This window comes from Dermacentor variabilis, unplaced genomic scaffold (assembly GCF_050947875.1).
Source record: "Dermacentor variabilis isolate Ectoservices unplaced genomic scaffold, ASM5094787v1 scaffold_12, whole genome shotgun sequence".
NCBI lineage: Eukaryota > Metazoa > Arthropoda > Arachnida > Ixodida > Ixodidae > Dermacentor > Dermacentor variabilis.
Window position 1 is genome coordinate 15877062 of NW_027460280.1, and position 26403 is coordinate 15903464.

Consider the following 26403-nt stretch of genomic DNA (forward strand, 5'->3'; position numbering starts at 1 on the left):
AAGAAGCAGTTTAAGCACGCGGCTTAGGAAAAATGTATCTAATGCAGCCAATTGCACCAGTTATTCTAGCTAACTTCTTGACAACTTGGTCCAGATGAGCTCGAAGAAAATACTACACCGAGACATTTAAACTGATCAACTATTTCTATTTGTTTGGAGTTAAATATGATACTATTGTGTGGACAAATCGGATTATTTTTCAGCCGGAAGATTACTGCTTTTACCTTTTTTCATTAACATGCATGTTAGATTGTGACCATTTTTCCAGCAAGATCATCGTCGTATTGCCCGCTTGTATTAGTTTGTGAATGTTATTTTCAGAGAAAAAAATGCTTTTATCATCTGCATATCGCATGCGTAATGCGAAGACGTGGGATCGTTCCCCAACTGTGGCAAGTTGTTTTTTCATCCACTCTCATTATCATTAACTTATCATTTCTTTAATTCAATTAGTAAATACAAGTGATTTCCCCTGTTGTCCTTGGTGACTTTGTTTGTTGGCTTCTCATGATATGATTAATAAAAATCTGGCCCATCGATTAACCCCCTTTCTTGTTGTTCTGCATATATTATAAATCTGACATTTGGGTTAATGTTTGCAATGTCATTAAGGTAAATGTTGAAAAATAGCAGCCCTAATATACTGCCTTGTGGGACACCAGAATAAGTCTGTTTTATTTCTGAGTACGCATTATGCATGTCGACCGTTTGTTTCCTTTTAGACAAGTAAGAATTAGTTTTGCAGCCGGCCCTCGGATTCCTATAGTAGCATAGCTTCTCTAGAAGTAACTCATGATTAACAAGATCAAACACGTTTGAAAAGTTGACGAATATTCCCATCACAAAAGCTGTTATCAAATTGTGACAGAATATATTCTTTTTGTTCTAAAAGCGCCAATTCAGTAGATTTGTTTTTCCGAAATCCGAATTGACATAAGGTGAGCAATCTGTATTTATTCTTAAATTTAGTAAATCTAGAATGCAAAATTTTCTCTAATGATTTGGAGAAGACACATTGTAGACCTGTATATGGACTCAGGTCTACAATTGCTTGAATCATTTCTATCTCCCTTTTAAAATAAAACAGTTACTTTACAATTTGCATTTTTTTCTGGAAATACTGATGTAGCTAAAGAAAGGTTTAAAATATGTATGATCGTTGGCGCTATGATATCTGCAACATATTTTGCACACTTTATCTGCATGTCTTCAATGTCTCGAAATCTGGTATTTTTTAGGGAGAGTATACCTGTTAGTATTTTATCCGTTGTCACAGGATCTAAAAATATTGTATTATCATAATGAAAGTTTGTGTACTTGTAGGTTACCGACAACGATCCATCCTTCTTTATTTTTTAAAAGAATCATTGAAAGCATTTGCCAGCTCAGTTCCTGTTAGCTCTTTGCCATCAAATATTTAAATTGCGCACATTACTTTGTGACTGGTTACGATGCAGCAAGTAGGTTATACGGGTCCAAATCACATAATCGCAGCCCTTCTTGACGTCTAGATATGTGGAGTAGTATTCCGTTCGAGCTGATCGCAGTTCCTTTGTTAACCTATTTCGAAACTGCTTGAACAAATGCAGATTGTCAGCCGCACATGTCGTTAGAAACCTTCTGTGCAGCTTACTTTTATATTTAATTTTATTCTGCAATACAGATGTGATCCACAGTTTGAGAGTTTTTCTAGATGTTTTACATGCTCTAGAAAAAAAGTAGTAGTGTAGCTGTTTAAATATATCAATGAACTTATTATGGGCTTCATTGGCATTATTAAGACAAACAATGTGGGTCAAATCAACTTGCTTAACAGCATCCCGAAAATTCTCGAGTAGCATCGGTTATTTGAGGTAGAAGTTGTGCGGAAGCCCGCAAGGTGGAGAGAAGTAATTAATAAAGGGAAAATCAGACATCCACCCGTTCGTAGCAATTGCTACAAAGGAAACCCCCATACGGGTTCTTCGAAAGAAAAAGCCTCAGAGTTGAAGAAAAATTCGTCCTGGTCTGGGACCACCGCCTTTCCAGTGCAGCCGCTCACCATCTGAGCTAACCAGGCGGCTAGCAGATGGCAGGGCGAAGTGGAATTTGTCGACAACACGAAGCAAAGGCAAGTGTTTGAGGTAGAAGTTCTGTGGAAACCCGCAAGGTGGAGAGAAGTAATTAATAAAGGGAAAATCAGACATCCACCCGTTCGCAGCAATTGCTACAAAGAAAACCCCCATACGGGTTCTTCGAAAGAAAAAGCCTCAGAGTTGAAGAAAAATTCGTCCTGGTCCGGGACCACCGCCTTTGCGGGGCAGCCGCTCACCATCTGAGCTAACCAGGCGGCTAGCAGATGGCAGGGCGAAGTGGAATTTGTCGACAACACGAAGCAAAGGCAAGTGTTTGCGGTAGAAGTTCTGTGGGAACCCGCAAGGTGGAGAGAAGTAATTAATAAAGGGAAAATCAGACATCCACCCGTTCGCAGCAATTGCTACAAAGGAAACCCCCATACGGGTTCTTCGAAAGAAAAAGCCTCAGAGTTGAAGAAAAATTCGTCCTGGTCTGGGACCACCGCCTTTCCAGTGCAGCCGCTCACCATCTGAGCTAACCAGGCGGCTAGCAGATGGCAGGGCGAAGTGGAATTTGTCGACAACACGAAGCAAAGGCAAGTGTTTGCGGTAGAAGTTCTGTGGGAACCCGCAAGGTGGAGAGAAGTAATTAATAAAGGGAAAATCAGACATCCACCCGTTCGCAGCAATTGCTACAAAGGAAACCCCCATACGGGTTCTTCGAAAGAAAAAGCCTCAGAGTTGAAGAAAAATTCGTCCTGGTCTGGGACCACCGCCTTTCCAGTGCAGCCGCTCACCATCTGAGCTAACCAGGCGGCTAGCAGATGGCAGGGCGAAGTGGAATTTGTCGACAACACGAAGCAAAGGCAAGTGTTTTGAGGTAGAAGTTCTGTGGGAACCCGCAAGGTGGAGAGAAGTAATTAATAAAGGGAAAATCAGACATCCACCCGTTCGCAGCAATTGCTACAAAGGAAACCCCCATACGGGTTCTTCGAAAGAAAAAGCCTCAGAGTTGAAGAAAAATTCGTCCTTGTCCGGGACCACCGCCTTTCCGGGGCAGCCACTCACCATCTGAGCTAACCAGGCGGCTAGCAGATGGCAGGGCGAAGTGGAATTTGTCGACAACACGAAGCAAAGGCAAGTGTTTGAGGTAGAAGTTCTGTGGAAACCCGCAAGGTGGAGAGAAGTAATTAATAACGGGAAAATCAGACATCCACCGATTCGTAGAAGTTGCTACAAAGGAAACCCATATGGTTTCCTCGAAAGAAAAAACCTCAGAGTTGGAAGAAAAATTCGTCCTGGTCCAGGACCAGGATGAACAGGCGTGCCGAGGACGCCGGACTATATCTTGGCCTTTAAATGCGTGCCGTCTCATGCCAGAGTGGGGGAGAGAGTGAAAGTGCGTGACGAGCTTTTGCCACTGTGGCGTGCATTGTAGCCGCTCGACGAGGGCGCGCCATTCCGCTCTAAGTGAGAGGAGAAAGTCTTTGGCTTCGGCTAGAGTGGGCCCTATTTGAGAAGTACGTGGGAGGCCATAAATGTGGCGGATGACTGCTCTGTGTTGCATGTCGAGTGACTGCCACTGAGCAGGTTTGAGAGAGGCCAAGGGGAGGCCGTACAGGATTTTCGAGGAGGCGACCGCATTGTATCTCGAGCTCCACCATTGGAAATCTGGCGCCACGGTCGGCGTGACGTGCTATTAGGGATTACGTGTACATAGCGGCCGCGATGGCTGCTTCGGGAGCGCCAAAGCAGGCTGAAAACGAGAGTTTAAATTCCCTCATACGCTGCGGTCCTCATTTAGTGGCGAGATTTTCCCGCTTCGAGTGCCTCCTTTACAACGCTTGAAAGCACTACAATAGGTAGTGGCTGCCTTCGAAGGCGCGCAGCATGGGAGACTACTGCTCGGGGCTGCAATGCCGGACGTACGCAACAGAGCCCGGTGTCAGCCTTATTCACACGTAGCCGCAGGACAAGCTGCGTGAAGCTTGGCTCGCGAAACATAAACCCGGCAAACAGTCATCGGCTACAACTCGGGTATGCAGCAAGCACAGACGCGAGGAACATTTCTGCTACGGCGCCGGGTCTACGATCTTCGGAAAACGCGCACCGAGACGCTCGCCCGACTAATGTCATGACAGTTTGGTCTATGAACTTGTCGATGCTATAGATACTGGCAAGTTCACTGGAGTGAAAAGGGAGCAGTAAGAAGCACATTATAAAGAAGTATGACATGTGGTCATGAATTAATGCTCGGGATTACAAAAAAGAAGCATCGGGAAATCGCACGCTGAGAACACCGCTAAACATACAGTGCGACGCAACTCGAGAAATAATATTGAAATGTCCAAGAATTTAGAAGAAGAAAAAAAAAATGATTGAATCGTGGCGACGGCACATCACAGTCTCCGTAGGCGTCGAAGTCTCTACTATGAAATTATTTTTTAACAGCTCTGATTGATGATTGATTGATGACTTGGCACTTTTCAGGAGGGAAAGCGGAGGCCAATAATAGTAAAATTCGCCCACTTTAAAGATAAAGCAGGCATCCTTTTCTCAAGCGGTAAGCTGAAGGGCACCGAATACGGCATTAGCGAAGACTTCTCCCCAGAAGCTCGACTGGCCAGGAGACGTCTAATCGAATTTGGAAAAGCGCAGCAATCTTCATTCAAGCTCCGTTACGACAAACTTATCTGTGGCCGGAAAGCCTACGTTTACGATCACGCTAAACAGTCGGTCGTCGAACGTCAATCCTAACAACAAGTGCAAAAGCCACTGAGGCCGACTCAGCGTGTTAAGCACAATCTATCGTTGCTCTACACTAACATCCGCAGCCTGATACCCAAACGGGATTCGTTATGCAGCCTCATTTCCTCGTCATCCAGTAACATTGTTGCACTAACGGAAACATGGTTAAATTCCACAATACTTGATTGCGAAATTCTTCTAGATCTACCAGAATTTGATATTTTTCGCAAAGACAGGTGCGATGGAAGCCGTGGTGGCGGTGTGGCTATTGCTACTCATCGCCAACTTAAGTGCTCTTTTGTAAATATAAGAACGCCTCTAGAAATGATTTGGACGTGCTGCCACGCCACTTCACCGCGCACGCTCATCGGCTGCTGCTATCGTCCACCCTGCACTGATAGCTCCTTTCTTTCGTTTTTTCACGATGCGTTGTTTGAACTAACCACGGCTTATCCTAACACACCCATATTGTTACTCGGGGACTTCAACTTTCCAACTATAGATTGGAGTAACGTTGCGTCATGTCTAACACAAACAAACATGGCTAGCGAATTTATAAACATTTGCTTGCTGTTTGGTCTATCGCAGCTTGTTACTAAACCTACGCGAATAACTCAACACTCATCAAATATCCTAGATCTCGTCTTATGGCGTTTTTCACTGGTCGATCTGGAGCAGCCGCCGAAATCCTCGAGCGAGCGCTCGGGTTTCACCATAGAGTTACTATACTGACTCTAGAGGACAAGCTACCCATAGGGCCCATGCTAGGGTGTCTAGCCCACGACCTACTGGAACTCCAGACCTGCACAGATATCGGGCTTCTATGGGAGCAGCTTGCGCCCACTTTCGTTCAACCGGTGGCCGTAGGTGGCGCTTTTATAACCTGTTCGTCTGCTACGCGGCGGGCGGCTGTGCGGCGTTCGAACGTGCGCGTGCGCCTCTGCTGTGGCGGACTGCTAGCGTATGCGACAATTTCTTGAGAAGACAACAGCTAGTACGTCAAAACTGTTTAAGTGTAGTCATTGCAGTGCTACGTAATGACGTGTACAACCATACACGAATGCTTGCATGATCTAGGTTTGCCGATAATGCGGATATTTTGCGCCGCTCCACACAAGAGAAAAAAAAAATTAACTGATCAAGCGATTGCTTACGTGCTTGGCGAGCCAAATATGCATCGCGAAGCTTTTTATTGAACTGATTCTAAGCTATTTAAGATGGTGTATGATGCGTCAGTTAGAACCAATGCCTCTATTGCTCCTTCTTTCTGACAGGCAATATCTCGACCGCGATCCCGATCATAAGCGAAGTAGCAATTCTCACTAAAGAAGCGACTACAGTGCGGAAACAGGAACAAACACATGCACCGTAGTAGCTGTCGTTGTGAATTACCGACTACTTCGCTCGTAAAACTTGTTGCAATTGCCCGCACATCATACTACGCGAAAATGATCGCCTGGTACGCACTGCCAGCTATACATGTAACCTCCAAATATTAGCGCATCATAACAAACGTACTGATAATGTCACTGACATAACTGCCGAGGGCCTTTGGCTTCGTGATCGAGGTTCGGCATAATTATGTACGCACGACGTGAGAAACGGCGTTTTCCATCATCGATCGATCGCCTGAACAGACAGTTATAATTGCTGTCTGGATATGAAGCATACATGCGCTATCTGCAATTATACGTTTTGGGTTATAGCAGACGAGCTCCCTATCGCACAACGCAATAGTTCAGTTTCTCTTATATAGGCGTTAATGCAAGTATTCATCAATGTGATTGTACATAAGTACTTATGCTATCGCTTGAAAATTTAACTAAAGGTTTAGCGTCGTTGCTGGTCGTCGTCAAGGCGTTTTATCATTCTAACATATGTTTCACATGCCTATACTTTGTGATTTCGAAAAACATAGGGATTTATTTACGTGTTGCTGGTGTACGTTGTTTCCAGCTGGCGTCACTGCTGAAGAGCATATTGAACTTGCGGGAAAATTCAATCAAGTTTATTTACAAATGCACAGACGCCTTAACTCTGGCACAACGAACACATGTCTAGACTTTCAAAATTTTTCGACATTTGGGCTTTTCCGCAATTCGTCTGGCTTTTCCTTCTTTGGTGGTCTTGTCGACAGCGTAATTCGCAAAGAAGGGACGGCTGAACTTTTGCAGCACAAGCCGCGCGGTGGTTTCCTGGTGCTCTCTTGTAGCACCTTCATGTCTGAAAACCGGATTCTCAGTTGCTGCTGTGAGTGTTGTTTGCACAAAAAGTGCCATCGGCTTCTTCTTAGATATGGCAAACGGTGCAAACGCTTCTGCTGCCCTTTCCAAAGTGCAAACAAATGAAAGAAATGCAAGTGTTGGATAAGAAAGCCCTCCCCGGTCTAAATTGAATATAACGGCAGTAGCGGGGCTAGACGAGCGGGGAGCCTTGATTTTTTCCATGCATTGGCTGCAGTTGATGCTGTCCTCAGCTGCTCTGACGAGAAAACCTGCAATGAGGCCAAGCGTGCTCGCCCTGATGCCTGGCTGGGGGGGGCCTAAGGGAAGAAAAGAACAAACACAATAAAAATACTTGTAGGACTTCGTCACATACAGATATGACATAAATTAAACAAATAAGTACGTATTATGCTTCCTGATTAGGTATACATATCAGCTGGCTTCGAATAAAAATTTACACACACACACACACACACGTGTGTGTGTGTGTGTGTGTGTGTGTGTGTGTGTGTGTGTGTGTGTGTGTGTGTGTGTGTGTGTGTGTGTGTGTGTGTGTGTGTGTGTGTGTGTGTGTGTGTGTGTGATTGTGACGACCCACGGTAAGTTGTTCTTTATTCTATGCCACGGTGTTCGGTCGTGCGACCTCTGACGCCGAGAACGAACACACCATGGATTTTATAACTGTATCTTGCACCGTGTTTTTTACGTCGCTTGTTTCATATTAACAGCTATTGCATTAGCTGGTATACACGGTATATATGTCGCGCGCAGCACTATTGCTCGTGAATTTAAGCTTGTGTAATTGTTTCTTAAGGGAGTTATTATAGGGCTCGCACGACCGAATAGTTCAAGGGCATATCGCCATAATCAGTATACATCGACTGCACCGCAATATGTAGATCTTGATGGAACAGAATAGGAGGTCATCGGGAAGGACTCATTGTTGGGCTAGTTGGTGTTTGCTTAACGACATAATCCAGCGCGAAGGCACAATCATAACGAAGACACGTAGGCACGCGTCAAAGGCGCAGTAGTGCCTGTGAGGTGTGTCTGTGGGTATTTCTTGTGATTGTGCTATCGTGCTAGAATATGTCGTTAGTCATTAGGGAACCGTAGTCGCGGCTGCCGAAGGCCTCCTTTTTTATTTCTGGGTACATAGGTCACTTTGTCTATTGGTACTCGTCATTTACATATGAGCGTGCAATAATTGACACGCTCTTCTCCATTCACACACTACAGGGCAAGTAGCTTCGCACCACGCACAATTGCGGCCAATTGAACTGATTACATTGCAATTAATTTACGACGAAAAACCCACCACAGTAAATCCGTAGAGCCGCCAAATGTGGCCGCATCGCTTGTCCCATTGTCGGAGCAGGCATCGCTGATGAAGCCTCGGCTGATGGCTCTTGAACGGTTCTTGACTCTTGTAGTGCTGTTGAATTCGTTTCCTCTGTGGGCCACGAGGTTGAAAGGGCGGGGTGGGATCCAAGAGGACCCATTGCCTTCTCTGTGCTGCCGCTTGGTGATGAGTGAAACATGCCCATCACCAGAACTTTTTGCAGAGATGAAAGTGCTGCACGGGCGTCTGTCAGGTCGTTCGACCCATTTAGTTGCCGAATGGTGGAAAAAAGTGCCTCTACAGGGTCACTGGAGAACTTTGAAGTCAACACATAAAGGAAACCGGAACGGAGGAGGAATTGTGTGCACCGGACCGTGGACATTGTGGTGACCTGCAAAGCTTCGTGTGTTTCGAGAGATATGAATGCCCTCTTGTGGGGAGCTGCGGCCTTCCACGATGCGAAGAAGGGCAAAAATTCTTTTTCTAGCCACAGCAACCTGAAATGTCATAGTATTGTAAAAAAACAATAGCACTTAGTTAGAAGGATTGTGGAGGTATATACTGATACCTGTCATCATCTGGAGAGCTGAACGGCATCCTGTTTGGGTCCCGGCTTACTATGTGAAAGGTGGTACTTCTGATGTTGTGTATAGTGAACCATTTGAATACTGTCTCCATGTACTGGATTGTTGGCAGACTGTCTTCGAAACCTGTTATCGCAAATCTTCTGCCATATTGCTGAAGGTACCGCAGCGCAGCTGTAACCTAGAAAGAATAAAGGGAGTGGAAAAGTTATGACGTAATAGTTCTGCGGAAACCCGCAAGGTGGAGAGAATTAATCAAGAAAAACTCAGACATCCACCCATTCGTAGCAATTGCTACAGAGGATTCCAAAAGAAAAAACAGATTCCAAGGTATACAGACACGCCGCATACCTCGAAATCTATTTGAAGCGGTTAATCAAATGCTATCAATTTTTCCGCTTCGTTCCTCCCTACTTGCATGAAGGAAACTGGCACGAATGCATGTGCTCTCGCGGACACGTGCTGCACAACGCGACGCACACAGCGGTCATATCGAAGAGCAGTACGCGTATACGTACGGAAGTATACGTGCGATATTGTAGCCTAATGGTTCGTGCATCGCGGGCTGCTCTGCTGCGAGACATAATTCATTTTCTTTAAGTATAATCTATTCGGCAAGGAAGCAGCACCACCCACTAGCCATATACGGGAACGTCCGGGAGAACCCTCATATAAAGCTTGGCTTTAAAATCATGTTTTTGCTAAAATCAAAGAGTATGTATATGGAGGGTCCCTTCTTCGTTCAAGAATTTGGAGGCAGTGAGAGGAAGAGTAAACATCAGAGTTCGGAAATCCATGAATCTCGCGCGGCCGACTATTGGCCAGGATATTTTCCCTAGTCCCCTCAACCATGCACTTTCCCCACCTTTGCACTTAGTTCTTCTGGAAGTTTCGCTGTCGAGGAGCATCGTGCGAATTATGGATAGTATACTCCTCGCTCGATCTCGCGATATTCTGATCGAAGTCGCAAAACGCCTACTTAAACGCTACAATAAGTTGACAGCCTCTCAATGCAATGGAATATAGATGTACAGGGCGGCAAACTAACAGGCACAAATATTATTATTTATTTTTTTTTTCATCTCCTCTGCAATCGTTAATCCCCTTCCCCTTCCTTATACAGTGTAGCATGTCAGAGGAATCGTACACACCGGCGAAAATACCTGTCGTTATACTAAATGCCCCCCCCCCCCACGCATCTCTCTCTCTCTCTTTGTTAAAAAAATCGCAACTGTCTATGACGTTAAAATCAACGTACGTTTTTATGAACAAACTGAAGGAGCTTCAATCATGTATTATGCCCTCGTGATCAACTAAACTTACATCAATTATGAAATAACTTTAACGACGGAATTTACGGCAAAATTGGTGTTTAGAACACATGAGTAAAATGAATTTAAGTTATCTGGGGCAAGATATCGACAAGCAAATATATTGTTTGTGCTGAGAAAAGACGACCAAGGAAAAAAAAACCCGCTGATGGGGCCTCACAATTGCTCTCCACAGTGAAGCCGCTCAGAAATACTGACAAAGGACTAAACGTCATCCGTTGGTTACTAATTTGACGAGGCGTTTTGTCACGGTATGGCCACTTGTAATGAGCCAGCGCGACCGGCCAGCGCACAGCTAGGACAGCTTTATGATAGAAGCAATATGAGGAATTCAAGTTACTCCAAGTTAAGAATGGCGCATCGCATGCAATTGACAATTATCTTCGAAAGTGTGCTCAGGTTTACTGTTATACCGACATTTTTGTCGTAGATGTGATCTATGTAAAGTTGGTTTGGTGATCAACATAAATTACTAAAGCGCACAAATGTACTCGATGCTTATTTGAGATCCCGATCAACCTATTCACAGGGAATGTACATGAAGTTTCATATTTCTTCTCTTTAAGTATGCTTAATTGCTACATTATAGCTACGGTACCTGCGGATATACCGAGAGTGAATATTTAGCCTACTAAACAAGTACTGTAAATGTTCCGTCGAAATATTCTGCCCTAGAATTCCAGCAGCTTTATGCGTATCAATATTGAAAGAAATATAAGCCGGCACGTGCCGCACCTTCTCTCTGGACACTAGCGCTATCAATTTTGACAGCAAATGACAGGCTTGTTTCAGGCGCAGTCGAAATATGTATTACGCTAAAGGTATACCGCTATAATTACAACTAATTTCCAAGCTAGCATGAACGCATTTCTTCTTGCATTTAAAAATATACGCAGATGTCCACATAGACGCCTTATACGGAGGGTAAATCAAGGACTTGCGGGCAATCGTGGATTCGAAATAATCCTGCAAAATTTTTTTCCTGAAAAAAAGAAAAGTTGGACCTAAAGCTCATATAATATTTTGTCTATAGGTTAATTTGCCACGAAAGTGTGCGTCACGCATTGAATTCATGGAATTAATTAAGAGAGGTGGCATCTTCATGATGTCACTAAATATATTTCAGTTTTAGTTATACATGCCTGAGGGGAGAACACGTCCAGGGCCCTCTTCACGCTCATTTTCTCGAAGTTTGTCGGGTACACATGTTTCCGTGTCAGGTTCCGCACAAGCTTGAATGAAGGTTGTCTTTCTATTATGTCCAGTAGCATTCTTAAATATTTGGGGCTATAGTACTGTCCGCCGTTGCACAGCACTCTGTTTGTGGATATCAACTGGTTGCGGAGGTTCTTGAGGATATGGCAGTGGTCGAAAGCTAGGAACAACTTCCGATTGGTGTCCAAAGGGTGTCTACAATTAAAAAAGAAAACAGGCTTGGCATTACGTACTCAACACACACACACACACACACACACACACACACATATATATATATATATATATATATATAATCATTTTGTATGTAATGTTGCTTCTAAGAAACGAATCTGAAAGCCTTGCCATGATGCGTGTACTTCAGTTTGCAATATCTAAGGAGAAACTCCTTTCATCACGTGATGGTTCTCCAAAATAACATTCAGTGGTTGTCAGGCTCCCACAGTCTAGTTGTTAAATTTTTCAGTTCACTAATACAAATGTACACGCAGCCTGAAACTCAGGCGCGTAGATCTTGGTTTTTTTCTAAAGCCATGCGATCAGCGCTGCACGTATTCCGAAAGGCAGTATTGACAAAAGCATTAATTTCTTAATTACATACTTGCGCTCGTACAACATATGATACATGTGGGCTCTATACAAATGAACTACGGCTAGTCTGAATAAGTTTTCTATAATACAAAGTGAGCGTCAGTGTGCGTTGACTTATATTTACAAATATCCCAGACATACGTTGTACTGAAACGTGAAGTCCAAGCAAGTACACCGGACAACTTACGGCACGACTGGAATTATTTGACCACTTCCGAATATGGCAAACATCTTGCAGTTAGATGCGTGGTTGTCGGCTACAAGCCGGAGAACTTGAAAGCCCGCTTCTTCAATGGACCTCATGACTTGGAGTGCTAGTCGGTGCAATTGATCCCCTTTTATAGACTGCGTGAAGTAATATCCGACCGGGAGGCTGAAAAATACAAAGGCGCAGGATATTTCGCGAAATCACTATTGCACGCTAAATATTCAGGTAGTTCTTTCCGAAACTTATATTGTTCAAAGAAGTTGAAATGTTATGTCTTATATCATGGCGACCTTTCCATCGCAATAGAAGCCTTTGGAATTGTGCTAGTAAAAGTAATGATCATCTTACGTGTAGTGCGTCGACAGCCCGACGAACACAAAAGCGAGAAGGTGTGTGGCCAGTTCATTTTCAATTCCGAGTTCCTTCTCCAGACCTCCCATTTCAATTAGTCCATGAATCTTGTCTGCCTTTTTTTCGTATGTCGCAGCCTGCTTTAGCGACATTTCATCCACGACTAAGGAACCCATCTTTTCCTAAAAAAGGAAATCGCATTTCATTGCATCAGATAATTCGTCCAAGGAACGTGATTGCGCACAGCGCAAATACCGAAAGAAAGAAAGAAAGAAAGAAAGAAAGAAAGAAAGAAAGAAAGAAGTCCGGGTGGGCTAAACAATATATCAAATGGACAGCGGTTACGCACCGACTATCTTTAGCTCGATGGGTGCAAATAAGCGCGTTGTCGCAAACTGAAATTATGCAACGTACAGTCATGAGGAATTGAAACGTAACCATCACAAAGTACCTCATTAGCCGTTATCCATTTAAGACACTGAGGTGGTTCACACAGCTTCAGTGCACTGGTGCCAGAACGCCCTTATCGTCCAGCCACGTCTCGACTACACGTACGTTTCACTTTGAGATAATGTGGCTAGCTAGGACTTTCTTTCCTTTCCTGTTCACGTTTCGTTCTGGGGTGATAACAATGGCTTATGGTCAGCCAAGCACTCACGTTAGGCACTTTCTTCGTTAATTATTTTCTTGTATAATGTAATAAATTATATTTCCATCTGGAAGCGACATACTCGTTCGGACAGGCGTGCGCTTTCTTGGTGCAATCTTTGTTTCATTAGTGAAGAAACAACTTCGCCGTTGCAGCACCCTACGTAGCGCTTGAGTGTCGTACGGCTTGGAAGAGTGAGGCATCCTGACCGCCGCAGCATTTCATAGCCGCATGGTGACTTTGCATGCCACAGTATTGCCTGTCGGATTGTGGCTTCTGTCCAGTGGTGGTTTTTTTCATTCAGGCATTGCAGCTGCTCCTTTAAAAATATAGCTTTCTGATCGTTCTCGTCCAGCTTTTCCTGAAAATAAATGAAGTACTAGTCAAAAGCGTGTAAAACGTACAAGAACAAATAAAGTCATTTACTGTAAAACCTCATTTCGCGCCCCCATCTGTTCATGAATTGGGGACCTGGGACATGTTCACGGCTACTAAACCTTCGCACTTATAAAGTAAGCGAAACTTCAGGTTTGTTACATACGGCACAGTGGACCGCGAGAATTCCTTGTCGTTTCTTTTTAACCATTTCTGCCTCTCCGAAACAGTCCACTCTGTTCACACTTGTACATATGACTTAAATTCGATAACGCATGCACTTCATGCGTAAGTTCTCATTGGACTAATACTTCGGCGTGCCTGCAGCTAGCAGATCTAGTCGGCAATATAATTTTTAGTTTCAAACATAGCGTCCTTATTTCTTGCCAAAATTTTCGTCTGCCCTTAAATTTCGCGGCATTTTTCAATCGCGAAATTTGCGTAAATAAATAGCGCGTGATTTTAACGATTTTACAGTATATAGGCCCCCAGACGTAGATGTATACCTGTAGCGTGATTGCGCCAGTAGCTTCGGCGAGTGCATTGACCTTGGAAAATTCTTTTTTCAACTGCGCAATTATCATTTCTTCTTTCCAATTTCTGACATTTCCTGCGCAACGTCTTCGTAGCACTTGCTAGTGAACGCATCTTCTTGCGTGTTATCTTCGTTTGACATGTCATCGAGCGCCCCATTGTTTTTTGGGGACTGTGTTCCATGTGTGCTGGAGAAGCAATGTTTTCGACATCGGCATCGTGTGGCGAGGAAGGTGGATTCAGCTGATCTGGTAGAGTATATGTATGCAGCAAATCTTGGGCCGTTTCTGATACAGACGCCGCTGATGCTACCTCGTCTGGTGATGGTGGTGCGCTAGGCTTTCTCCTGCGAATAATAATAAAAGAATATTTTATTTATATGCATATGTTCGACCCAAATGAAGAAATGAGTAATGCAAGCAATAATAAATTTGATCTTTGTAAAACTAATAATTCTCGCTGACCTTTTGTCTTCATGGATTGCAGTCTGCACGGTTTGCACCTGCGCCCGTTTTTGCGCACAGCGCTTTTTCCGCAAGGCTGGAGCATGATGAGAAGGAGAAGGGGGGAAAACGGATGGCACTGCTCCAGGTTTTAAGATTTTTCTCTTCAAGCCTGGTTTGTAGTCGTCAGGCGTAAAGTGCAGGCTGCACACCTTTGAACGGTCACTCGGTTCCCAAACTTGACTGCCTGAACCTGGAAAAAGTCGGTGAATATAGTTTGCGGCTTTGTAACATATGGTCATAAGCACTCTTTTTTATTATTTTACGCGCAGTAACAAAAAACCAATGCCTCAGTCGCACTTGTTCACAGAGTTCGCAAATGGGAGAGCAGTTTCCTTCTCCGATTTATAAAGCTCGTTTTTCCGCGTTAATTTAGAAGAGAAAACTGCCGCCACGTTAAAGTGCGAAATAATATTTATTTTAGTACTTTCCCGCTTAATAAGCGAATTGCATATATATATTCAATTACACGTACGTTCTCCACAGCCTTTATGTAGCCGCCGTGCCGTTCAGAAAATCCACTTTAGCAATGTAGAAAGAGTTTTAATCTTCCGTATAGCGACATAAGTTTGTGTCACGCAAAGCAGTAGCGTTTTAAAGAATTGGGTCACCTGTTGCAAGCCTTCAATTTCTTTGCATATGAAACAGTACGGAAAAAAGAAACAGGAAAGAACTCACCTATCCTTCCGACTGCCTCGATCCATTTTGTGCGTACGTCCGTGGCAGGAAACTCGTGAAAACTGATGCCAGATCCTTTGCTTTGTTCTGACTTACATAGTGGCACACAGCAGTATACCATAATGTGATCGTTACGTTATCTTATCTGTAATTAACTCAAGAAAGCTGCACGCAGTTAGGTCTGAAGCTACATGCCTTCTGCGGCGTCTGCAGATTCTCGCAGTCTGCGCGTTGTCTGTGTAACATATCGTCTGCGCCATTCTTTTAAATTTCCTCGTTCATATTAAATATATGAAGTTCTTTAATATTCTATTTGATTATTACTCCACTGCACCACATTTTATTGTATGAATGTTCTCGTAATCAGATTTTTTTTCTCTTCTACGAAGGCAACGAAAGGACAATGTTACCGTCTGCCGGCTGTACTCGTTGTTTTCCTTTCTTGCGGCACTCTTTCTACACTATGTCGTCATTGAAATGCGAAGCACTCTTTCGTAAACTTTGTTTTATTTGTAATTTCTTGAATTTGGTGCATTTACAAACAACGTAAACGCTTCGTGGCTGCCGAAATAGCGGCGCGAGCGCTGGAACAGATCGCAGAAGCAGACGACAGCGAACAGGTTATGACTAGCGCCACTCTGCTCGTACGTTCTGTCCCTAGCGGCAAAAGGGGCGAACTAGACCAGGCGTGCTGGAGGAGGGAGATCTGTGCAGGTCTGGAGTTCAGTAGGTCGTGGTCTAGCCACCCTACCCATGCATTGAAATTGGGAACCGCAAGAGCGCCGCCATGTTGCTACGCGCCGAGGTTGCCAGCTCCTGAGACGGTTGCTAGGCTTGGTGACAGTAGTCAGTCTTAATCCGGCAACCGTAGCAGCGTAGCAGCATGGCGTCTCGCTTGTAGTGGCGTGATGTATGCGTGCAGCCGTGTGTTTGGGCTTTATAAGTTGGTTCTTTATTCTATGTTGCGGGATAGTGTGTGTGTGGTCCATGTTGGCCGTACAGGTGGCAGTTATGCAACCGAGGGATGATCCTGTTGAAGTTTCCGGCAGTATGCGGTTTTCAGCGGTCACGCCTGTTGCAGGAGTGTCACTCGAGGAGGTTACGAGCTGGAAGCTGTGGTCAGATTCCTCGTTGGCATTCCGCAATTCTCTTCGTACGGGCGCGGTATGTTGCAAAAGCCGCTTTCGCGATCTATCGTCGCGACGATAGATCGGGTTTTTTTATTATTGTAAGTACTGATCCAGCTGTAGTGTGGGTGTGGTCCATGTTGGCCGTACAGGTGGCAGTTATGCAACCGAGGGATAATCCTGTTGAAGTTTCCGGCGGTATGCGGTTTTCAGCGGTCACGCCTGTTGCAGGAGTGTCACTCGAGGAGGTTACGAGCTCGAAGCTGTGGTCAGATTCCTCGTAGGCGTTCCGCAATTCTCTCCGTACGGGCGCGGTATGTTGCAAAAGGCGCTTTCGCGATCTATCGTCGCGACGATAGATCGGGTTTTTTTATTATTGTAAGTACTGATCCAGCTGTAGGGCACATGTAGCCGACAAACGGAAGTCTCAGGAGAGCACCTGAGATTATAATAAAGCAGGCGGCGCAGGAACTCCAGGGCACCCAAGGGACAGTGGGGGGATCAAAGCACGAAGCATAACGGTACGTAGGTTGGGGCCGCCGAGGCAGGTGTGTGCCAGGGAGTGTTCGCACGGACAGCTCCCCTGGCAAGCGCAGCGGTGCCTCGCAAGGTCGAGATACCTTAAAGTCACCTGCGCCCATGATCTTTCTTTTGCCTCGGTGCAGTGAGCAGCACGATTAACGAGAATAATATGGAGGGCATCTGGTGCAGTCGCAAATGTGTCATGGCAAATTTAGCTCGCGTCGCCTGGCGTGTGTAGTAATATCAGAGTTGGTTGTATGAACTTTATGCATAATACGCTTTGTTACGGTACCTTAACGGAATGGGTCTAGAGGACGGTGTTGGTACATTTTTTCGCACCGCCCTAATCCTATACCCTCCACTACAAACACACACACATACCCCCCCCCCCCCCCTTTTTTTATGTATACGTACAATTCCTTGCCATGACGGATCATAGCCTCCTTTATTTTTGAAAAATAGAGGAGGCTATGGACGGATTGACCAGTTCACGTTGTCAACTTGTCAGTAACTGTCATAGGAATCACTGTCATAAACACAATTCCACGATCGGACTGTTTACTTTCATTTTTTCTTGTAACACTGAGGACTACATAGAACTTTATTTTGTATATGTGAGAGAAGTATGCGGATATCACGAGCTTAAGCCAATGTGCGATACACAGACAAACCAGTTGCTACAACATGAACTGCATTGAGGGCCACACAACACATACGTAATTAAAGGTGCGAAATATAGGGGGAAGCTTCAAAATACACTCTGTAGCACTGCAAAGTATAACATATATTGTATGTGTACAATAAATGTTCAAAAAAACAATGCATCAATGTCCCATTTGCCTTCAAGTTTATTATCAAGTTCAAGTTTACTGAAGTTTATTATGAGCATATGTACAACAGGAATCTACTGACACACCCGCAGTCAAGGTGGCTGTCCGAGGTGTGCTGGCTGCCTCAGTGTAAGAAAAAGAAATTGGGTGAATGTCGACACCAGTGCCACTGCTTCTTGCCTCTGACCTGCACGTGCCTCCGCGGCATCTTTGTGCACAAGTGTGCTGGCGTGGCGTAGGAGTCATCCGAGAGAAAGAGTATCGTTTACATGGAGAAGTGGCTGTTCACATTGCCTGTCGCTTTCCCTCAAATGTTTCCTTGGCGACAAGGCTGACACACCTGCAGTCAAGGTGGCTGTTCGAGGTGTGCTGGCTGCCTAAATGAAAGAAAAAGAAAGAAATTAGATGAATATCGATACCAGTGCTATTGCTTCTTGCCTCTTACCTGCATTTGCCTCCACGGCCTCTTGGCTTGCAAAGTCTGTGTGAGGGAGCTGCTGTGGCTAGGCGTAGGCATTGTCTAAGCAAAAAGAAAAGGCCATTCAAATGGGGAATTGTGGAAATAAATGCAGTTGTTATGTCTGCTTCTTGCAGTCTTCTTGCCTAAAAGTTTTCAAACATAGTGTCCAATATACACCAGCACTTTGCCTGCTTCTGCTTTATACCTGCAGGTGTTGCTGCGAGATCCTTAGTATGGCTGCGTGCAGCATTGTAACACTTGGTGGAGGCATTTGAAGTGGTAGCCAAAAATATATAGAATCATCCTTGTCCGCATGAATGTTTTCAATTTCTAAATGCAGTGGTAACTATCACTATTAGTGCAAGGCCCCCCACATCTATGCGGCAAGTGCCATAGCTCGAAACTGAATTTTTCCTTTAGTGTTTCACAAGGCGTCTGATATGTCCACATTAGATGCGATGTGTTTGTTTTTATTTATCCCAGTGTGGAGAAAGCATCATTAAATTGTTTTTTTTTTTTCATTTTGGCATGTCTTGCTTTTTGGTTTATTTCTGAATTTATCAAGCAGCAGTCCCATAATACTAAAGTGACTTATGTAATGGCAATCAGCTTTTGTTTTGCAGAAAAACAACGCATTTCCTGGCCCATTGTTTGACATCCCCTCACGCGCATAATTTTGCTGAGTATTCTACCTATATTGACTTGCTTGACCTCCACTAAAGAGTCTTGCATTTTCAAATATGACTCTTTCCTTAAAATCATTCAACACTTCTCATAATTTCTGTACCTTGGGCTTCCGATACTCTGCATTCACCATATTTGCTTGTTGTTTCTGACTAGAAATGTCTTCTTTAATTTAGAGCTTAAATTTTACCTTTTACAACACACGGAAGGGCTTGCCATTGCATATCTGCATAAAAGAGAAACATGTTTCATTAAACATTTGCAAAATCCAATTGAAGATTGATGAATGCAGCTTGCAGTGCGATATGATTGAATGAGCCATAAAAGTAACTCATCTCACTTGGTAAATTAAAGCACATATTAGTGTGATGCACAAGATACGTTACACGAACGTGGTGGGTTCTCTTGCTTATACAGCAAAATAATCGGTGCGAGAGAAAAAAAAATTATTTTTGCATACCCCTTGTACACACTGATTTAAGGAAAATGAGCTGGAGCTGTCCACATGATCTGCTTATTTTACCTGTGAGTATGGTCAACAAAAATGTGTCCCAGCTGCTTAGTGGTATTTGAGATTATGTCAGTATTGCATATGTGCCTGTTGTCTAAAATAATTGAATTTCCAAAATGCTCGCAGGGATCTGATGTGCATATCTGCAGTTTATGGATACATGTAAAAGACTCAGCATCAAGTGCAAATGAACGGTCCCACAGGTCCGGAGTCGATCATGCAAATAGATTCGCTGCACAAATTTGTGACCAGAAAAGATATTCCACATGAAATGGCATGCAAGGAAGTGTTGAAAATATTGCACAGTTAATAAAACGCCTACGTTATTAATATGTGGGTTGATGCCCTCGTTATGCAAAACGGAGGTGAGGCATGCAGACAGGAAAATATTATATAGAGTATTTACAAGCAAACAACACGAGGGCCGCCCACTTCTCTACTCTTGTGTCCTGTCTGCACGCCTCACCTCTGTTTTGCATAGCGAATCCTTACCAACTAGCTCAGCTTTCTGTCGTTCTAAGTCTCGATGCACTTGATTTCGTCCGCATTAGGCACTCGCCTCTTGATTACTTCGTGGCACAGAAATACTCGACATCAGGCTGTTTTTCTGCTGTGGCCTGTGTAGAAGCATGATTGTTTAAAGTGCAACAATTAAACAGATTCTTTGAGTTGCGTGTGGCTTCGCCAGTACACTTCCGGTGCGCTGGTCCGCCTGTCCAGCAATTTCCTGCTGAAGGGAAACCTGCAAATAAAAACACCGCTCCGCATGTAGAAAAATGCTCTACTGTGACGCTTCTCAAACGACTGTGACGCACCACAAGAGCTGCCTACTCGCGTGATATTCTCAACAAGGAGATACATTCGTTTACTTACATGTGAAGGTATATGCCAGAGCACTTCGATGCTTCAGCGGCACATAAGGCACGAGTGTGCCATAGCGTCCGATGTCGACGCGCGATCGCATGTCAAACCTAAACTAGGACCCTAGCCATATACCACGACACAACGTTGCCACGACATATACCGTCATTCCCATGACGGCACGGTGCCACAGAACACCTATGACGGTGCCCCCTTAAGAAACTCCCATAGACGGTGGCGCCAGATTACCCTCTAGGTGTTATAGCATAGTGAGAAGCTCTATGTGTTATAGTGAGAAACTCTATGCCATTGGCCCCCTATGGAGCGTCCTCGATCACCCGCACCGGTGCGCACCGGGGCGCCTTGGTGCGCACTTTCATCCTCGATCACCGGAAGCGCACCGTGTTGGAGCGGTTTTCTGTTGCCCCGTCTCTCACCGAGAAAATCGGCGGTGCGCCGGGGTGCAATCCCAGCAAGCAATGCGGGACGCGCGCGCGCACAGCCGACTGCAGAACCGCGGACGCTCTGGCCGTGCTAGCTGCGGTTGCAACGGAGTTGACGGAGTTAGCTAGTGGAGATGTCGGCAATGAGAAAGGAAGCGCTGCTAGTTGCCGCAATCGATGAGCTTTTTTCAAGTTCGTCTGACAGCGAAGACGACATGCTGATCGACCTCGTCCAAAAACAATGGGGTGAAGAGCTGCCGAAAGTGGACAGGTTCGTTGAACGGGTCGTCAGGATTAATGATAAAATACATTGGTGTTTGCTTGCAACCAGGTATGTCGGAGCACGCAGCTTGACAAGGTTCAAGCGCTTGCCGCGGATGCTCAGCACCTGCAAACAAATGTTTGCGCGCGCGTGTTCGCGCACGTTTTGCGCGCCAGGGGCACTGCATGCGAGCACCCTGCACGGGGTGCAGTTTTGTCCTCGATTTTGACCCTCCGCAGTGCGCCACCACCGCAGTGCAAGGCGCAACATTCTGGTTTCGGGGCAACCCCGGGGCAAGGTGATCGAGGACGCTGTTAGAAGCTCTATGATGTCAAGAGTAGACCGTCACGTACATTTTGCTAAGACGGGTTGTGCAAAAAAGGGATCGTTGTAATTGAATGTGAAAATGTACATACATATAAAACTGCAAAATAAAATGGCTACAATTTTTCTACCTTTAGACGACGACGCCTTGTCCGACCTGGCAACACTGGCCTGCGTGTGCTGTGGTACACAGTCTAGTACACAGATTGTCCACAGCAATGCCTTGCTGTAGCATGCTGTACGAATGAGCACGCTATGGAGCTTATCTCATGATTGTGTATGGTAGCGACCGGCTCTTTGCTAAATTGGCTTCGTTATTTTAGCATCGTGGTTAACCTCAGGTACTGCTTGTTCCAACCAGTGGCTGTAGCAAGTAGCACGTGTCCGCAGTAGTTGTTGAGTGGTAATATCAGTAATAGTTCCAACGATCCGACGGCGACAACGTTGACAGAGGCGAGACTACACCGTGTCGTAATAACGAGACAAGAACATTTATTTGGAACGTCAAGTCGCGGCTACTCTTGACACTGCGCATTTGCAAAGCTACGCGTGTGCGCGGCAAGTGCGGCTGTCTTGATGCATAAGTAACGGGAACTGTTCACGCAGATGCGAGTCTTGCAAACGCGAGAAATGGCAGTAGCACTAGCCATGAATTACCGGTGCTGTGTCCGGGAGCTTATGCGGCTGCCTGGCCGGTGCAGCTCCCTGCCAGAGTTGTGCGCATTGCCTGCAAGAGCTTTGACAGACATGCGGACGTCGGCACTGTACATTCGCGGTAAGGAAGCGCGCAACAGGCGAGCGCTTCTGCTACCATACATTGAAATAGACAAAATAGTTAACGACCTTCCAGCACTGCAGAAGACTCTGCAGCTGAGAGACATCGGTTTGGACATATCTCCTTTGAGTACAAAACTGCCTTCTTTAAGAATTGTGAAGAATGAATTGAAAAGAGTCCAAGTGGAGATCGTACAGCTGACGCGTGCATTGGCAGACTACTGGAAGGCGAGCACTGAAGACCAGGAGCATAATAGCGAATCGGAACTCAAAGCACGGCTTCAAGCTCACTACATGACCGAGCGAGAAGTAAAGCAGTCTTTGTATGCAAAGGAGGAAGAAGTCATCCCCTTAATACTGCGGCTGCCCAACTTTGTCCAACCACCAAGTGAGGTGATCAAGTTGGAGTGCTCAGAATACGGCATTCGATCCACATTTCCGTTTCACCCGGCATCGCATGTCGACATCGCCAGCACCGACATCATCCTGCGGCACGAGCCTCGGCTGTGCTACCTAAAGGGCGCGCCGGCACTGCTACATCTTCAGCTGTGCAGGTTCTTTAGTGAACGTTTGATGTCACTGGACAGCACACTAATGAGTGGACCAGACTGGGTCGTAGATACCGTGTTAGAGGGCTGTGGCACCGATCCAAACAACCTAGACCACACCATGGCCATTGAAAACAAGGAACACAGTGGAGGTCACCACATGCACTTGGTTGGATCATCAGCGCTAGAGTCATTTGCAGCTTACCTGGCCCGGCGCCAGCCCAAAGACGTACCAATGAGTTTCCACACAGTCGGCCGCCGTTACATAGCTAAGTGCGACGCACGCCTGCCTGGTCTCTTCTCGCTCACCCAATCTACGAAGGTGGCTGCTTTTGTGGCCTGCCATCGTGAAGAGTTGATGCCCGCATTTGAAAAGCTGCTGGCAGCTGTCAAGCAGTGGTACCAAGAACTGGAACTGCCCTTTCGCCTTGTTCTTGCTGAGCCACCAGAGCTTGGCTTCATTGAAAGCCTACGTGTGTCCATTGAAGTTTGGTCACCTGCACAAAACAGGTATATACCTAGTGGCTTCCTCAGCCTACATGATGACTTTGTGAGCAGGAGGCTCATTATGGTTTCTGGAACCAAGGCATCAGATGCAGAATTTTTGCACACCACTTATGCTTGCATTGCCAATGTGCATGTCTTAGTGGCATGCATTATGGAAAATACACAGACAAAGGAAAAGGCATTCACGTTTCCAGCAACTCTCAAGGATACCTATGGAAGCCCATTTACTTCTCGTGGGTGAACCACAGGGGTGCAAAAGTAGCATTCAAGATTGAGAGCCAGAATAAAGTTGCATATATTGTAGTATATAACCAGCTTGCCTATAATGTCCATATTAATCTGCCCCCTTCCGCTTCTCTGCATTATTCAGCTATTGTAAAAGTGTGATAAAGTTTTTCTGTCTTGATATAGTTGTGGCAACGAAGGTCATATGTGACCTAGCATATGTCATATGCCTTTTATATTCCGGTAAATGCCTTATGTCTCTCCAGTCAGGATTAGGATATGTGGGCAACTGTAGGCACATTAAGTTTTTTTATGGTGCTTGATGCTCCTGCACACATATAAAGCAAAATGGACTTCTTCGTGAAAACACCATGGTGGCCATTCAGCACAGTTGCCAATAGAAGTGCCATTCTTGGTGTCACAGGCATAGAAAGAGCACTTATGGCAGCACCATCAGTCATGCTTCCAGGTCTGATGACTTGTTTAGTAAGAAAGCTGTTGTGATTTTATGTAGTATTATGGCAGGCTCACAAACTTATCTTCACTGGGGCACTTGGCTGTTTGCCAGGCCACTGTCAACCTGCAATTCTTGAAGTAGGTTTTCACCAGCCACTGGTGGCTGAAAACTTGCTTGGTTTTGTCAAAGGGATCCTCAAACATGTTTGCAGCGACCATTTTTTGGTTATGGGTTGTGTAGATTGATGGTAGGAGAGAGAATTGCAAGGGAAGAATGGGAGCGATAAGGGTACACAGTCTGAAGTTATTCAGCTGAGAAATTAAAAAAAAAAAATGCGTGCCATCAGTTTAAATTACGCGCGGTCTTTCTCCATTTCTCTCACCCATTGATAGCCCATCGCTACCAATGGCAAGAGCCGAAAATGCTTATGTAGCTGGAGTTCGCACTCCATGTTTGCCTACTTGTTCTCAGATTCCAGTTACTCTGGTGTGCTGGTAATGCTGGTCGAGCAACGTGTGGCTGCACAACAGTTCCTCAGTTCAGCCTTAATTCAGCGCTGCACCTTGAGCATCAAAAAGGGTGTGGCAACAACAATGCACCAAGGTGAGGAACCTGCACCATGAGAACAATGTAAAAAGTGAGGCAGCGAGACTACATGGCTGTTACGAGCATACAAAAGCAAGAAGCTTTCGTGTTCAGAGGCCAGAGGTATGCCACCATACCAGAGGTGAAAGAACCAGCATCCCTACCTAGTTTTGTGGTTGTGATTTTTTTTTTGTGCAGCCATATTTGTTTGCGTTGATATATAAATTACAGCAAACAAAAATAAAATCACCTGTTAATTTATGCTTTTGCTGCAGTGCAGTGGTTATCTGCAACTTACGGTGATTCCACTGGTCGTTCTAGAGTGGGGTGTTGAATCCTTGAGAACAAAATTCGGCACAGAGCGACCCAATCCAGATTGGCCAGTGAGAAATGAACATGCTCCGGCAGGGAGCACAGTGGAAGTTGGGTGCCCGCCATATGCGGCAACAATTTCGCGATTTCATCATTTGCACCTTAAATACCATTTCCTAAGGCATATGCAATTCCTTGTCATTGTTGCTGCTACTTTCCAATAAACTAGAGCTGCTGTCAGAATCGCTCAAGGCAAGAAGCACTGCCACATGGTTGAGCAACACCATTTCGAGAATGTAAACAACTCCACAGGGTTACCAAACAACGCCTCAAAAAGAGCTAAAAACAGCGAAGCAACACAACCAGTACGGAAGTGATGCCAACACGTCATCGGTGTTCCGGAGAAATCTATCTCTGCTCGGGGGCGGATCAATGAGGAGCACTTTGTCGCGGAGCCAGTTGATCCCAGTTGACCAGTGGAAAACTCAAACTTTGCTTGAGTGATTAAAATATTAAATATTTCAATATCGCCACTTTGACCTATGCTAGAAGCAGCTCCAACCATCAGTCTATGCCAACAGAAATATGGTGGCTTGAAAAGTGTTCGAGGGCCAGTTTAAAGCCAATGCACCAGTGATGATATAGGTGGCGTGTTAGAGCTTTGACAATCAGCTGTGATGGCCCACAGAAAAGATGTTTGCGTGAGGTCAACGCTTTCCACTTGACTAGCTGGCTAGCTATAGTGCAGAGCCTCTGTCACTAGGCAGGAGTGGAAAGGGGTGTGCATGCTTGCATTGCTGCACCAATAGTACGACGGGCCGCACTCTTGCACAAAGTTGTCAAAAACACTTCAGCAGCCTTGCATGGCCTCCTACAGCCATACGTTTGGGTGCTTACAATTCAAAATTTCCTTCATTTTGTTTCATAACTGCAGCTTTAAAAGGACACTAAAGGGAAACATTATTTCACCTGTATTAGTGATTACCCTTCTACAATACCAAAAATGCCGCTCTTACCGTGAGAAGAGGCTTCGTAAGCCAAAAAAGGGCAAATAGGTGGCAACGCCGTCTTGAAGTTCCTGCACGAGATTGCAGTGATGTTCTGCATTTTGATGGTGTCTGCTAGGGCCTAGCTAATTGTTTATTGATAAAAGGGGACTACATTGTGTTCTCAAGGAGCCAAGCATTCAACATGGCAAGTTTCGAGAACTACCGGGCCAAGGCAGCCCAACTACAAAAAGATAATTTGAAATTTGTGACTTCACGCTGGTGTACCGGCACTGAAGCTTCAGTGCAAAATTAAAAAATTGAAATTTTGCCTTCATTTTCTCCTGTAATAATCAACCTCTTATCACCAAAGTAACGAAAATTCAATGAATATTTCATCAGTGCAAACTGGTTTAGAAGCTCTTTAGTGTCCCATTAAAGATGCTTGTTCACTCAAAAGTTGAATGTGTAGCTTCTGTGCGGGGTCCAGACTCTGAATAATTAACTTCCATGGATAAATGCATACGGCACCGTGCTGCTTGATTTATTCTTGCCAATTATCACTAAACTTCCAGCAAAGTTTAGTCATCTACCAAG

At 45.0% G+C, this 26403-nt stretch overlaps 1 protein-coding gene and 1 long non-coding RNA gene across 7 annotated transcripts in view; one reads left to right on the forward strand and one right to left on the reverse strand.

The window, feature by feature from the left end:
- Positions 1-17867: 17867 nt before the first annotated feature.
- LOC142566011 (uncharacterized) lies at positions 17868-20828 on the reverse strand. Of its 2 annotated transcripts, XR_012824955.1 has the most exons (3): positions 20396-20776; positions 18313-20264; positions 17868-18244 (listed from the first exon to the last, which is right to left on the reverse strand). It is a non-coding gene; the product is annotated as an uncharacterized LOC142566011 (long non-coding RNA). The 2 variants fall into 2 exon arrangements; XR_012824954.1 differs by having other exon boundaries at positions 18313-20828.
- A 157-nt stretch (positions 20829-20985) lies between these two features.
- The window catches only part of Slimp (Seryl-tRNA synthetase-like insect mitochondrial protein), a 94350-nt gene continuing 88932 nt past the window's right edge, over positions 20986-26403 (forward strand). For 4 of the 5 annotated variants that reach the window (XM_075676692.1, XM_075676693.1, XM_075676694.1 and 1 more), the window contains exon 1: positions 20986-24526. In XM_075676692.1, the coding sequence (XP_075532807.1) occupies positions 22019-23482 (1464 nt within the window). In that variant the 5' untranslated portion in view covers positions 20986-22018 and the 3' untranslated portion in view covers positions 23483-24526. The remainder of the gene's footprint in view (positions 24527-26403) is intronic. The other variant, XM_075676696.1, reaches the window with a different exon arrangement.